Below are 16,589 nucleotides of genomic sequence, written 5' to 3' on the forward strand. Positions count from 1 at the left end.
CCCCCAACAAAAAACTCGATGACAAAACCATAACAAAACTTTCAAACTTAAGCTATGTGGCTGTCAAGTGACAGAAAAAGAAACCAGCAAGAGTCGAAACATTAAAAAGCCCATCAGCGTAAAGCTGTCTTGGTATGCAGCAGAGGCAGAAGGATAAGCAATGTAAAAGATTCAAACACTAGATATTCAGAAGAATCTGTGATACAACGATGTGAAATTGAAGAAAAAATAATGATTCTTTCCTATTCGTGGCTACAGCTTGTGCTAAAGAAGAAAAGCAACACCTGCAAGAAAAGAACTGAAGTGAGGCAGACTTCAATGATAATAAGGAAAACAAGCTTCAGAGGGTATGGGTGGAGAGATAAAAAACAAGGGCTAGGTGGGTGGATGTTATAGGGCTCTGTGAGTCATTGAGATAGCTGAAATAAAACACTGGCTTCCCCGTTCTATGATAATATCCCCCTGCATCCCGTCAAGCCTGATGAGGTCTACACACTGCAAGGCTGATTTCTACCAAAACCAACCAACAGGGATGACATGTTGATTGTGTGACTTTATTGGAACTTTTTAGGCCACATCCATTATCTTTCAATTTTATCAGTCACCCAAACACTTACACAGTCCTCTTGGGTAGCTAATTTAATAAGATGGATTTTATTCAAGCTAACACAAAAGCAAGTCTGAGGATCTAAATCTAGACAAATATAGATTAACACTTAAAATAGGTTTTATTAACCACTAAAAAATGGAAAGAGTTGGTTTCTAATGCTGACAGAAAGACAAATCCCACTGTTAAACAGTGGATCTTTGCACCAGACCAATGAACTTTGCCTGAGCAGGAGCAATCATTCTCTTCTGCAGAATAATGAAACAATACAGGAAAATGGGGCTCTGATATATGTGGCTGTAGTTCCCGGTTTCAATGTGACGGATCTGCACTAAATTCAAGTTCGTGTGCTGAGCAGGTGAATGAGGCAGCAAATGAAGTTCTCCTTTCTGCTGAAAATAACCGAGTTAAGCACTTGTATCTTTAGAGATGTGCTGATGTCGCTGGTAGGTGGCTATAAATTTGGAAGCACAGTTTTAGCTATCTGCTCGTGTGTGTGTGTGCGTGTGTGTGTAGGGGCCTGCGCTCGTGTGTATTTGTGCATTACCAGACAGCAGGACTCCCAGCTCCAGCAGCACCTGCCAGACACGCACAGCAGCAGTCCGACAGCGCACGTACACGCACTGCTCACACAGCCACTGCACCAGCTCCACTCCCACATAGCTACGCCTGTTAAAAGCAGATGCACATGACCACTCTATCGCACAAGTAAGGCCATATAATGTCATGATGCTCACATACTTTTATTGCATGAAAGCTCTCTTTTTTGTTTGTTTGTTTTTAAATCAATAGCCATTGATTATTCATTAGCTCTTTGTAAGGGTTTTCCTCAGAAACAGCAAATGTTTTTCCTCTACTTCCCCATGACGATAAAGTCTCTTTGTGTCGGTGCGGCTGTATTCACATCTTTTACAGTTCCGGGATCTATTCAGTAATCATTTGTTTTCTTTTTAAGGACCTGGATGTTCTGTATGTATGTCTAATTCCATAAAGTGACTGTATTCCCAAAATATTTGTGCTCCACATCTACATGCCTCCTTGTTCATTGTCCTGCATGAACAACCTGACTGACCAATTAAAATGGGCTCACCAGTGACTGGTGAGTCGGTCTACATGCTTTGCTGAATTCATCGATCCAGCTCTGCATACAAACAGGCAGAGACGGGCGTACCGTATGATTCTGGCCAGGTGGATCTTATCTTTGGCTGGGTACGGTCCATGAGAGAGGAAGGCATTCCTCACAGATCGACCGGCACATGGAAAACTCTGGGAGCAAGACTGAAACAAACATGTACAAATTAGCAAACAAACACATTTCCTTTAATCAAGCTAGAGTGCTGAAAACTGCAAATAAAAAATACACAAAACAAGAGCTGCAGAATTTGTTAAACACAGAATCATTTACAGATGGATATCAGATTGTAGGAAGCTAATGTGGTTATGTGCTGCTGCCATTGACCGGCTCACAAGGACAGCTCGATTTCTTTCCCCCAGAGGAATCAACCATTGACTATGTCTACAAACTCTGCAATACTCCCGCTGTCTATGCCGTCATAAACACATCTGTATTTCAATTAAACTGTTTAACTGTTCTACTTCTCAGGCCTTCTACTATACATGAATCAGAGCAGAGCATACTGCCTAAGTAAAGAGGCTTCACACATTATATTAAAACATCAAATGATTTCTGTGAAATCTTCAGCTGAAAGCTGGTTTACACATAATACAAAATAAAGAGGTTGCACATGTATTAACAACAATAGCGTGTTGTTCCCTCCAGGGGCATGAACTCCAACAAACCGGCACCCAAAGGTGAACAGCAGGTCCTAAAAGTCCTATTAACTGGACGGTGAAGCATCCATGATTCTGACTTTTTTTTTTAACAGAAAATCCCCAAAACTGCTAAAAAAGGATTGATATCTGGGGGAGTTGTATGCCCAGGTCAACCTCACAGAAATTCTTGTTGTGCACTTTGTGAGTTCTGCTTTGGTTCAAGAGCAGCTCCAATTAAAGGTTGAATCTAAGTTAAGTGGTACATGTCAAGGTGGCATCAACAAGGATGGCAAAATCCGATGTTTCTCAGCTGAAAACTGCTGGTTATGTGGTGGTGGACAAGGATCTGGTTCTGTATACCCATAACGGTCTGCAACAAACTGCAATGCCTCCTGTTTTGTGACTTTTATTCTCTCTAAAAACTGAAAATCTGACGTTTCACCAGGTGAAAAGGTCTTGCCCACAGGCAACATAAGACGTGGACGGAGCAGAAATCCAACCTGCAACCCAACAATTGCAGGACGAAGTACTACCACCATTGGTGCAATCATCCCATAACATTAAAACAGACAAACATCAGTACCTGTTGCTTTTTATTCTGACAAGATATAGGAACTATTCTATCTGAAACTCACTCAGCTATATGATAATAATAATTTAAAAAAAGACATTAAAGAAATTTACCGGAGTGAAAATGCCAAGGTCACCAGGAGGCCTTTCCATGCTGTGCACAACATCCCAAAAAAAGGAGCTAACTGAATCTACAAGCTTCAGTTGACAAATTAAATGCTAAAGGTTCATAACAGCAGGTTTAGAAATGTTGCCAGAACTAGGAAGAAAGTTGACTTGGCATATTGACCCAAATGATTAGCATTCACCCTGCAGCAATGTCTTCAAACTTCGTAATTACTAGTCTGAGCATAAACTCCCATATAGATTAAAAAACTGCAGAGTTAAATGTGAGCCCCGAAAGCTAAAACCGCCTCTACTGCCTAATGCAACATTCCAGAATATACCAGCATATCCACAACAAAATGACTAAACAGAACATAAGTGAGGTGTTGAAGAGTCAAAATCACCACCATCACAAAGCATTGTGGAGGGGAAAAAAAGGCGAACCTGCATCTACAAATTCCTGTAAACAATAATGAACTGATGAAGAGCTGTGGAAAAAAAAACTGCTTGTAAACAAAAAGATGTAGGAGATGCATGGGGATAGAGCAGCAGATAGCCTGACTAATTTACCGGTTAATACGAGCCTTTTGGGTTGTGCATGGTTGCTCAGTTGTCATAGCTAAATGCATCAGTGAAGCCATCACAGAAAGCACACTTGATGCATTTTGCAGATGGTGTCCCCACATTCCTTTAGTTACAAGTCACAGCGTTTGCTCTGTAGCATTTATTTTTCCTGAAGCTGCAAGTTTGATTATAAAAATAACCACGTGATAATTTCCTTATTCTCAATTCTAGCATGTGACATGTATGCACCACATGATTTGAGGAAATTTGTAGTTATTTGGTTAGATACTATTTGTATTCTAATACAAAAGGAAGTCAAACTCGCAGTGAACAATATAGTTTCAAAAGCATTAAAAGGAAATATGTAAAAATGGGTCAACTGTAATTGCAGTGTAACCTGTAGTGCTATCTAGCTACAAAGTGCTGTTAGTTGATATTTCACCCTCATCTTCTTTTTGTGTGGAAGGAAATAGGACGGCAACAAAAAATGCAAAAACATCTCCAATGGAGACAATATTTGTTTTGTTTTTTCCAAGCTCCTGTTGAGACCTGGTGGTTCCATATGGAGAAATGAGGATGAGGAAGAAGTGGTGTGATATCGCCTTTTAGACAAAGATCCATGGTTTAACAAGAGTTACAAAAGCACTTCTCAAATTCCAAACATCATTCAATCTAATCTGAATAACTGGTTCAAAAGTCAGATCCAGTGACTTCATTGGAATCCCCCCAGATTGTAACAGGAACCTGACAAGAGATCCTAGCAGCGAACATCCTCTTGTGTGGGTGGCAATGTAATGTTCACATAATTCTAAAAGATAAAGTTTTAAAAATCTAATTATTTGGCAAATTTGTTCTTTATATACTTGCCCAGGATGTGGGTTTATGTTTTATCCATTTTGCTTAAACCTTTCAGAGATGAAGGACAATAATCTACTATTTGACCTCTTAGGCTTTTTGCATAGTACACTGCTTAAAATACTCCCAAAACCAAATTACATGACCAAATGAGGCCCGTGTCAGAAGCGAAAGTAACTTGGACAATGCTCAAGGTATTATCCCCACTGATGTCATTTGTGAATAAATAAACACTTCATTATGCTGAACACAGAAAAGCAGAAAGTAATGATGTCATTTATATATACTTGTGTTCTTCCTCGCTACCTTGTGCACTGCAGACCCGGTGCTTGGTCCAGGGATAGTGTCGGGTGATTGCTGTTGAAACAAAACACAAGCCATCAGAGCCAACTCACACAAGATATCACACACACACACACACACGGTAAACACACTAAACAAACAACTCTGGGAAGGGGATGACTGGTTTTATTATTCTGAAAACATTAGTCAGGTTTGTTTGAACTCACAGCAGAAGTAAGCCAGGGAGCAGATCCACACATTAATGCAGGACATGTGTTATCACGAAACACTTTTATCAAACTTAAAGAAAATGTGATCGTGTCATCTGAAAGTTTTGTCAGGGGACTGTACCAATCATAAACTCAAGTAAACCATTTAAGCCATTTACTTTATATATTCTCATGCGCCTCTTCCACAAGTAAAACTTGTACTTGACAATTCATTCATCATCAACAAAAACCAGCCATCAGTGTAATGGTCACATTTCACAGACAAACCCACAATAAATATCTTCCCACTTAATAACACCATCCTTTCCCCCAGGTGTATCCACTTCTCCTCTACTTCCCCTATCAGGAAATAAACCCTTAATCTTTATGGATCATTGTGGTGCCGCTGCAGGAAGATGAGTGTAGACGCGGCACAGAATGACTGGTTATGAACCAGATTAACTATGATCAGGATTGTCAAGTAAATAGAGATGACTCATGAAGAGTGTTTAAACGTTTAGAGACTATAAGAACATGACAAAACGTCACCTTTAAAAGAAGAATTTAACATTTTGTTTACAGGTTTGAAGATGTCCTGTGTTCATGATATTAACCGCAAAAACACTAATGTAGATGTACAAATAACACAAAAACGAACTCCTGATGAAAATTTCTAAAAAACTATTGGGGCCAAGAAAAGAGCAGTAATTTAAGAAATAAAGACATTTTACCCTTTCTGTTCAACTGAATGCCTTCCACAGTGGTTCAGTTTGTACCGGTTTACTTTATCAAACACCAAAGTTGTCAAAGCAACAAAACGAGAGCAAACGTTATCATGCGGAGAAATGCCCATAAAACGTGTGAAGCACCACTGTAAACTGAAACTGGTTGCATATTAATCTTTATGACAACACACCTTAAAATAACGACTGACGTCATCAAGGGATTTCCACCATTTATGCTTTTCTGACCAATGTTCTCGCCAATCAAACAGAACACTGTAAGATGTGGGTCAGTGTAGCAAAGGTTATTGAGTACCGCATCATAAATGCAACATTAGCATTTTAATATTCGGAAGCAAAACTATATTTAGTCTACTTCTGCAGCCCCAGTGAAATATAAAACCTGCTTTGTTATGTGTAATAACTTTTACCAGAACTTTATTAGGAATATTATTTTTGAGTACGTTGAACATTATAAGGGTTTTTTTTTTTCGTGGAGGAACAAGACCTGAGTGTGGCTCATTGTGGGGACATTAAATGACATTCTCTTCAGAATACAAGGGATATTGTTCAGAGAGACTAACTACAGTATACTTTAAGTACACTTTATGCAGAAGAGTTGCCCAAGCGTTGCCATTTGCTGATGTGTGTACACATTTGTTACACCCTGTATTCATCCATCTACTTTCATTCAGCCAGCTGAAGCAAAAGTGCAGAGGTTTTCTTTTAAATGTTGATTCAAGGTGGAAATGGACAACATTGAGTTTAAAAACATTTTAAATTTGATGCAGGGGTCCTAACTCCAGCAGTCAGTGGAGCCGAGCTGGGCACCATTAGTACGGCGTTTGCAGGACATTTACACTTTTAAAATACTTCAATGTGATCCGTCACTAAAATCAAACCATGTTCTTGAACTCGCATCCTCAACATTTGCTCTCTTGGAAAGAATATTGCCTACAAGTAAAAATATCAGAACAAACCACAAAAAAAAAAAACAAAAAAAAACACCTCCTTAAAATATAGAGAAATGTAGTATATAAACGGACATGGCTGGAGCAAGGGGGCAAAATGTGTATGCTGCACTCCAGGGTAATGCCACCTAGACAAACACACTCTGTAAGTCCATTAGGATGATGATCACGTTTCTAGTTGAGTTTATTGGACAGAGACAGATAAGCAGCTCTGGCAGTCAGAGTTTAGCAGGTTTGTGAGCTGACTCAGTGAAACATGAATACTCGTGGGGTTGTAGCTGTTATAGGAGTCTGTGCTAGTAATTGCTGCTGCCCTTCTACTTTTTATACCCACCGACTAAAAGAAATGACAAACACATGCAGGTTAGATAAAATGAGCAAATGAAAAGCACTTTAATGAACATGAATGATGGATGTAGATTTAAAAAATGAGCTGAGGCGCTAGAGGGGACGAAAAAAAAAAGTAAAGGGCTAAACAACTCAACAATTTATGAATAAATAAGTGGATGTGTATGACAGATGGAGAAGAGGAGAGATGAGGATGTGAGATCATTGTAATTATGAAGGAAGCGAGAGACAAAGATGGAGAGGGCGAGTTGTTCAACAGAGGATTTGAGTTGCAGGGAAATGAGACGGAGAGATGATTAGAGGGATGGAGATCAGTCTGGGTGATCCTCAGTACAGCGATGACACTTTTTGGAATGCCCCACGCTCACACACGCAAGCCAGAAAATAAAAACCATACACATCTCCATTATTCTTTATCATATTGCAGTAAAAAAAAAAAACAAAAAAAAAAAAACAAGAAAACAAAAAACAACAACAAAGATCTTTATTTACTTTGTCACCAAAAATTGATCAGCGCAGATTTTAGGAATCCCTAGATAACTAATTTTGGCTCAAAAGAAAATTCTCCAAAATACATTTCTTATCTTGTTTGCAAAATGCATGAATATTATCTGCGCTAAATATCTCGTACTCTTAAACATGCCATTTGATTTGATCGCTTTCAGCCTGGCAGGCAAAGAGCGCCCCAGGAAGTCTCTAGCTAGCTGATTAGAAGTATCCGACTACACGGGTGTTATTGATTCAGAACGTGGCCAAACAAAGCTTTAGGTGTGCTTCCAAACACACACAGCCAATGCAGACATCTTCTGTCAAACTGGTTCTATTTTACAACTGCAGGTTTTTTCCTTAGTAAAATATTTGCCATAATCCATCAATGAATTGCAGATGTTCTTCTGTCAAGCAAATGTTTAGTAGTAGATCCTTCTGATTCACAATCTCTTGTTTCTGCCGTCATCTTCACAATTTATCAATATTTTCATTAATCAGAAGAAGATACATAATCCAAACAAATTATGTACAGATTATGCTCAGCCAGAGTGTTCCCCCAAAACTGAACAGTTGTAAACCGTTGACATGACCATGGGTGCCAAAGCTCAATGATGCATGGATGAACTGAAGGTTAACCCGTGTGAACTGGACCTAAGAGCAATGGAAGAAGACTCTCATCACATGGATGGCCAAATCTTTGCACGGTTTACCTGGAGAAACACATCCCACCAGGATGCACGATCATAAAAAAGCCAAACTGTCAGTGACACTGCAACGCTTTGACCAATGAATCTTTGGTCTGCTGTCTACATGGACATTGCTTTAACGCTTCAAAAAATGTATCCCCTCTAATAGAGACAGTATTCCCTGTTGGCTGTAACCTCTTTCAGAAAGATGAGGCTCCCTGCGACAAAGCAAAGATGGTTTGGGAATGCTTGAAGAGCACAACAAAGAGTTTGCAGAGATGGCTTCCCTCCTTCAACTAAATTCCCCAGATGACAATCCAATCGAGCATCCATAGGATGTGCAGGGAAAACAGATTTGATCAGAACCTTCTGCACAAATTGGAAATTTTACAGGATGTTTTAAAGGGTTCTGTGGAGTCCATGCCTCAAAAGAAAATAAAAATAAACATAAAGGCTGTTTTGGCAGACGTGATCATAATTCAATACCTTATTGATGTATGCCTTGATGTATAAATGTTTTTTTTTTCCTCATTTTAATTGAAAACACCAACCATTTTCAAGGAACCTGGAGCACCTTGGTTTATCTGTGATGAAATTTAATTTTAAAAAGTCTGTCTTAAAAATTCTAGATCTAGATCACTAGTATTTGACTGTTTACATATTTAACCACTGTCCTATGTTTTAAAAATCGTAATAAAAAAAATCCGATGTAATGCTGAAGTTATGAAGCTCGCTTTCTTGCTAGAAAGATGCCAAGTCAGTGTTGATGCAGTGCAAATGCAGCATTTGGACCAGGGCTTTAACAGAGTACACCAGCCAGTCATAGACAAAATAAAACATTTTCTATCTCTTCCTCTCGCTCCATGTCTCTCCTTTGTTTTTGATTCTCTATAGTGTCTCGTAATCTCTTTGTCTGTTTTTCTGGTTATAACACCGATCTTTCAAGGGTCCTTTGTTTATCCAGTGTCATCTCTTCTCACAGACACGCTCGGGAATCGCTCCAGCAGATTCCTGAGCGCGTAGAGGTGTTTCATTCGTACTGTATCACACATCAAGATGGAGTTCTGCCGCTATGTTCTTGTGAGTCTTGACGTTCGTGCATCACTTCCTCTGCAGAAAAACACTTCCATGTGACAAGGAGTGAGGACTAATGTCATTGCATCTTTAAAGAGCAAAGAGAAGAAAGAGAGGAGCCGAGAAGAGAAAAGAGAAGTGCACATGCTGACACACTTATCAATGCAATGACTTCAAAGTGCATATACAGAGAGTGAGAGAGAGCAGGAGCAGCGAGGTCATTATCTGCAAAAAATGGATTACTCTCAGATTAGATTGCTGAGCACAGTGAAGAGCTGGAACACGCTATGCTTGGTGAGCCCCCTCTCACGCACTCCAATACACATCCAGGCTAAGCTCCTGTCGACTCCTCGACACGTTCGCCACTCAGGGAAGTCAAAATGGAGTCATCAGAGGAGACAAACGCAGCAAATGCATTCAAACTCTCCAAAGCATGAGCTTTGGCTTGTCCAAACAAGTCTTAAGATACATCCTGTAATTAGTAAATACACAAGAAGTTTAAAATAATTTTTATGCTATTTTTGCTCAGTCTGGACAGTAATGAGCATATCCACCTCTAATACTTGCATCAAGAAATAAAAGCGGACCAAAATGTAAGACATGGTAACAGTTGGGGAGCAAAAACTTTGGACAGTTTGTCTATTTTTATGACAAACATGCTAAATTTTTAAACAGTTAAGAGCTTTAGTTCAGTTCAGTTAAGGTTTATTTGAGTTGAATTAATGATACAGCAAGTAAAAATAGAAAACAGTGGGGCGTGCTGCCGTGGCGAAGGGGATAGCGCGACCCACATTTGGCGGCCTTGAGTCCTCGACGCGGCTGTCACGGGTTCGATTCCCGGACCCGACGACATTTGCCGCATGTCTTCCCCCCTCTCCTGTCAGCCTACTGTCATATAAGGGACACTAGAGCCCATAAAAAGACCCCCTGGTGGGAAAAAAATAAAAAATAAAAAACAGTGATAAAAAAAATACTAAGAAATAAAAAAAAAAACCTGTGAATTATTCAACTAACTCCTCTCAGTTTGGGTTATTTTACTATTGAATGTTGAATTGAATTCATTAGCTTACAGAAACATTTAGATGAAAATGTACTTCATTGGTAAAGTCTGGAAATCTGAAAAACATGGAAAAAACGAAAAGAATTTAAGAAGTTTCCTATCAAATTGAATTTCTTTAATATTACGGTTCTCTTGGTGCATTTACGGATAACTGAGATATTTCTAAAAGCAAATTTAACAAGACAGATTGGCTTTGTTGTACTAAGACAAATGTTATGCAAACCGTATTCATCTTTGAGTAACTGGTAAAACTGCAACCATTTTCTGATCTCTTATAGGAAATGTGCCATTTTTCAAACAAATTTGGTTGGGAAAATCACAGGCAGTCACGATGAGGGAATGAATGGAGCACTAGCAATCACTCTTATTAAGGAAATGTTTTTTTTTATAAAGATACAGTTGCCAAGCTACAAACAGTATGACTAGTATAAAGCATCCAATTATTGCCTCTAGCAAAGTAGATAACGCAACTGAAAAGACAGTTACTATACATTTGCAATATTTGTAACGCTGAAACTGTAAAAGAAACATACCATTTTATTTAGAAAATAACTTAATTAAATAACTTAAATATAAGTAATGAAGCAATTTTCCACATTTTTATTTGATTAAGATGGTGTATTTTGACCAATTCAGGAATCTCCAACCAGCTCATGCCTAAATGCTTTCTGTGGAAAGTTGATGGCAAGAAATTGGATCTTAAAAACTGTTGTGTTTTAAAACTGACCCAAGGCAATCACATCATCAGTATTATTGGTTAAACAATAAACCCATGTTTATGTCAAAGTATGTGTGGCCCTTTAAATCCTTCTCCTGTCTCGTGAATATATTTGCTTATTTACTCCCCCGACATGAATGCAGTCTAAATTTTAAAAGAGAATAAATGACCCTAAGCTATTCCACTTGGCACTAAAGTTGCCTTCAAAGGAATTTGTGATAATGTGAGTTTAACTACTTCTTTCTTCCTTGTTTTATCAGGAATGCCACAAACATCGGCATTGTTATGTAACTTTTCCATTTCATAATTGTCCTTCTGGCTTGAAATATACTCTGTGTGCATAAAGATTGGAGCTTTGTGTACGTTTCTTCTTAATGAGACTTTTTTTCCCCCCAACCCACATCTTCATCTTTCTTATTTTATGTATGTATAAGGCAGTTAGAGAAGAGAAATATTTATGGCAGAAGCCAAATCACATCCGAAGCTACTGTTCGCAGCATTTATATTGTAGAAATTAGATCAGCTCCTGAGGAATATCAACAACCATCCACAGAGGGAGTTTTAGAAAGGGAGGGGAGCATTTTAGAAAAGCATTAACAGTCACAGGCAATCAACTTTACATTTGAAATCGGCCATCAGTCAATGTGCTTGCATGACGGAGTTTTCACTAAGGTTTCAATCAACACGAAATCTCAAGTAATTCACATTCATGAGTGCATTTAGGTTTTGAACACAAGCCATTTACTGGTGAGCGAATTACAACATCCAGGTTGGAACCTGTCAAAATCCCATATAACAAGGATTTCTTGATCTGATTCCAAGAATTAGTGTATATTGAAGAAAAAAATCTTTATTGTAGTGCCCGATTAAACTAAACTCACAGTATTCAGCTTGTAAATTTAGATCATTTTTTTATTATTATTATTTTCAAAAAGCCACTGACTTGTACTGTCTTGGAATACACAAAGAAGGAGAGACATTCATGTGAACAACTTAAAATTGATCCAGAACTTTGAACCAGGAGCTGAATAATCTTAATTGTATCTAGTTCTTTTAAAATGTGAACTTGCCCAACAACTATTTTTAGATGAATAATCGAAATGTAATCACTGATCGATCAAAGCACGAAGACTTCACTAGGGTAAAGTGACACTGGCAGTAAATCTTTGTTTCTTCTGATACTTCAAACACCTCTAAGCTCACAGCAGATCCCTCCTTCTGCAGGAGAAACATGGAAAGAACCTGGAAATGATTAACTCAGTTGTCAAAACTCCTCATACATTCGATCTAATAGAGCATTTCTGATGCATAGGGTATTAACCCTGGAATCCACACGACCCACTGGATTCTCTGCAAACATCCTAATGCCAAGCCCCAAAATCTAAACTCGCTCGATGTTTTATCGTGTCCGTCTCAATGTCTCACAAACACCTCAGAGAAACAGCGGCGGGCATCGACAACAATACAGATGTAGTTTAAACATTGTGGATATTCACCATAACATGTGCACACACGTGCACAAAAACTATTCAAATTCACCTTTACGACTATTATTTAACAAGGTATTTGGATCTAAATGCACTTAATTCCAATGAAAGACGCAATACGTTTCAGAGAGATCCATCTCACACCACATGCACAGCGATCCATCCAATTTTTTTATTATGTTTTCCCGCTTCAGTAAAAAAAAAAAAACGACACGCAGTGTTTTCTGTGAAAGTATTCTTCCATGTTGTTAAATTAAAACCCGTCAAGAAAAAAAAAAAAGAAGATGGGAAAAAAAACCAGTCAAGAACTAGAAACTGCAACAAGTGAATGGAAATGTAACCAGATCCAGGGCAGAGCAACATGGTAAATGTGGTAAAAGTTAAAAACTGTGTGTTATCAACTCTTTCTGCTTCTTCCACACTGCAGACATTAAAAGAAGCAATAAGAGGAGCGACAGAGCAAGTTAAAACAATGCGAGACAGGATTCTCCACGGTGAGTCTGCTGGGGGCTAGACTCTGAGGCAATTGATGGCGTTAGTGCAACGCAGCAGTTTCTATTCGCTCTGGATTTTTTTATGTGATGTGAGAAACTACTCATGTCAAACATTCTGCATTAATAAGTAACAAAAACAAAATGTGTGGTTTTGGGTAAGGTAAACGGGTGAAAAAAAAAATCTAAATTCATTTTAGAGTAAATTTTTATTAGATTCTCAAGGATTTTTGTTCACTGCTATATCCGTCTCTTTATTGTTTATTTTGTTATACTTATGGTGTGTGCACAAGCTATTGTGAGTGAATGGAAGAAACTGGTGGAATCTAGTGAGAACCAGCCTGCAGTGAACAGTCACATATCTACTCTAATTTTGTCCGTCTCAGTGCATAACTCTCACAAAACAAACAAACAAAATAAATAAACACAAATATTAATCTACTTGATCTTTCTGTTCCCTTTCCTTCAAATGCAGCAGTTTAAAAAACAGAAAATAAAATGTTATCAGAAAAGTGCCCAGGCTTTCTGCTAAAATAAATCAATTTTAAATACTTTTAAAAGATTTTCTGGCACTACTGGCCTTTATTCACAGCAATCAGTCACGAAACAGGCTGAGTGAGAATTGGTGAAAAAAAAATACAAAGAGGAATTGAACCCTTGATTGCTGTGTCAAGTACTACTAGTCATACTGACTAATTTTTTGTTACAAATTTGTACGTATTTTGGATTTTAGTATAATAATTTGGATAAGCTTGTAATTCTTTCATTTTTTTGTTGGATTAAAAACTATTACATCTATTAGGGAACTTACAGCCCAGTTCCACCACATTTGTCATAGTGCTTAGCAAAAAACATGTAAATATCAAGATCAGTCAAAATCACAATCTGCAGGTCCACCTCAACGGAAACACAAAATTAGCACTGGCTAGAAAAAGTCAATCAGTTCATCTTTAATTATAGGTTACACAATTAAAACCCTAAAGAAACTCCTTGTGCTACTTTCCATGTTTCAAATAACATCTTAATTTGGTTCCATGCATGTTTTATTCACCTCTCTGTCAAGGTCCAATATCAGTGAATAATTAGGAAAGAGGATTTCTATCACATTAACCATTAACAGGACACAGAGTGGCCTCACTCTGTAGTTCATTTGCACATCACTTAAAATTACCAGATGTAACATGACACAAACTGCTCTTCTCAGTGGTCCTATGTGGCTTTAACACAAGAAAGGCTGCATATTTTTAGCACATCTGGCTCCAGCGGGACAGGAAGTCCTGGCACACCACCGATGATTTTCACAAAGGGAACCGGGGACGAGTATTTGAGAGGCCGCCGCTGATGAGAAGGACGAGCAGAGCGGACACTCGGCATGTCGGGTGCTTTTTGTTGGACACAGCAAGGCTGAGAAAAAGCTTCACTGGCTGATCTTTGACAAAGAAAACCTAAAAGCAGTTGACCGATCAATTAAATATTGGTATTGTTTAAGAAATGCTGAATTTGAGGAGCGAGTCCGACAGGACTAAAATGGCTTTCAAGGTTGTTTGGCACTAGGAATGGACCTGTTACAAGTCTGAACGTACACAGAGGCTTTAAAAAGTTAAGTATCAAAGCAGCTATTGTTCCTATGGTTTAATGCATTATGATCTCCATTTGCATTGTCAGTCTTAACCATTGTTATTTTATGGGCTTCAAAGTAAGATTTGGTAACCAATAACACCCTACGTAATTGTAGTAAAAAAAATAAAAATAAAAGGCCACAGCTTTGACATTTTGATATGTCATCCAAGACTTTCACTATTTTCACCATCTCAATAGAATCCCTTTTCCAATAATGTCATAAATAAATTGACAGATATAAAAAAAAAATATAGCTTGTTCAGAAAAAAGAAAGAACACTGAGCATTTGAGTGAGAAATGTAATTACCACAAGTACTTTTAATGTGACTGTGAATGATGGTGGGGGTGGTGTTGCCTTGACTACGGGACTGTGAAGGTAGGGTGTCCAAAAGCTATTCTGGTCATTATGGATGTAGTAGGTAACAAGCACAGTTGCGCGCACACACACATATATATATATATATATATATTTAAAAAAGCTTGCCTCTGCGACATCTATGCCTGTGGGAAAATGAAAAACACCTGAGTCGTGACGAGCTTACAAAACGGCCTCAGAGCACAAAGTGGAGTCATGCAACCTGGCAGTTAAAAGATAACACAGCTAGTAACGTTCATCAAACACGGAAGGACGCACAGTCATTCAGTGGTCTGTTCGAAATACTCACGCTCTTTTTCCGCAGGTGCAGCCCGTGCTTGAGCAGCCCCGGCAGATCCCGAATTTTGTGTTTGAGCTGCGCTTGGTCCCGTGCGCTCCTGTTCCACCGCAAGCCCGCGAGCAAGCCGTCCTCTGCGGGCTCCGAGTCCTCCATGGTTCACCCCCTTTCTTCTTCTCCTCCACTGACTGCGTGTCCTCGAGCTGCCTGCCGCCTGCCTGACTGCCTCCACTCCCGGTGTCTCTGCCTAGTGTATCCTCAGGAGGCGCACCGCTGCCCGCGCCCGTTCGCCATTTCCCCCCTGTTCCTCGCGCTTACGCTCGCCGACCCGCATCTGCATCCAGACCGCGCGCGGCGCGGTTAACAACCTACCGAATGTGTTCCGCAGCACGCGACGCTGCCTGCTCCACCCAGTGGCTCGCGCGTCCCGCTGCTCCTAGCCTACTACCAGGTTGATGTGTGCGCTGTCCAAGGAGGGGAGGGGAGTTACAGGTGCATCGACACATTGCATCACTTCCACCTTTCACTGACGGTCAAACCAAGGAAAAGCGACAAATAGACTGTGATGACCTATAGTCATCACTCGGTGTTAGTAATAGTTTATTTTCAAATCGATGCTAGTTTTTCCTGTGTGCTTGTATCAAAAGTTGTAAAGCAACACAAAGGAGAATGCTTGGGGGAAGGGAGGGGAAAAATACAGAAGACAGATCTTCGTGAGGCTACGTCACCACATTACCTGGGTCAAATTTCTAAAAGTAAACAAAGGGACAGTCGCTGTCGTTATGTGTATATGTGTGACTGTGAGACAGCCCATTTTTCAGGCTTCAAGCATAGTTTTGTTCTGACAGTGTAGGGTACGTTGTTTAGTCTGAGGCAGGTGCGCAAGATGAAATATGAGCGGTCTTAATCCCGTGTTTTGTTGCTTGTTGTAGATGAAACGGTTTATGTAGTGTGGCTGCCAAATGACTGTAAATGTTCTTAATCCTTAAAGTCGGCAACAGACAAAAGCTAGTTTTTGAAAGTCCTTCTTTGCAAGGTTAGTACAATTTCACAAGAGAGTCTGTAGTATAAGCTTAAATAGGGGCCAGTGTAGGAAACTTGGTGAAAGCTTCAAGATATCATCATGGCCATTGGGACTGCAGATGAAATGTAGCCTTTTGACTAATTCTGGCTCTTTTTAACTCATGAATTGTCATTTGTTTTATTAATTATATTCCACTCTCCTCTTTCAAATAAATAAATCAAATATCAGTCAAGTAAATAATAAGTAATGTTACTGAACCATATACAATGTGCAGGAATGCA

The 16,589-nt window shown here is 39.1% G+C and overlaps 1 protein-coding gene across 1 annotated transcript in view; it reads right to left on the reverse strand.

The window, feature by feature from the left end:
* Positions 1-15,936, reverse strand: part of rapgef5a (Rap guanine nucleotide exchange factor (GEF) 5a) — a 48,111-nt gene extending 32,175 nt beyond the window's left edge. Inside the window, exons 1-4 of the mRNA XM_044138131.1 lie at positions 15,297-15,936; positions 4,781-4,831; positions 1,779-1,885; positions 1,155-1,276 (exon numbers count right to left, since the gene is read on the reverse strand). Coding sequence (XP_043994066.1) covers positions 1,155-1,276; positions 1,779-1,885; positions 4,781-4,831; positions 15,297-15,440 — 424 coding nt within the window. The 5' untranslated portion in view covers positions 15,441-15,936. The remainder of the gene's footprint in view (positions 1-1,154; positions 1,277-1,778; positions 1,886-4,780; positions 4,832-15,296) is intronic.
* Positions 15,937-16,589: the final 653 nt, after the last annotated feature.

This window comes from Gambusia affinis, linkage group LG14, assembly GCF_019740435.1.
Source record: "Gambusia affinis linkage group LG14, SWU_Gaff_1.0, whole genome shotgun sequence".
NCBI lineage: Eukaryota > Metazoa > Chordata > Actinopteri > Cyprinodontiformes > Poeciliidae > Gambusia > Gambusia affinis.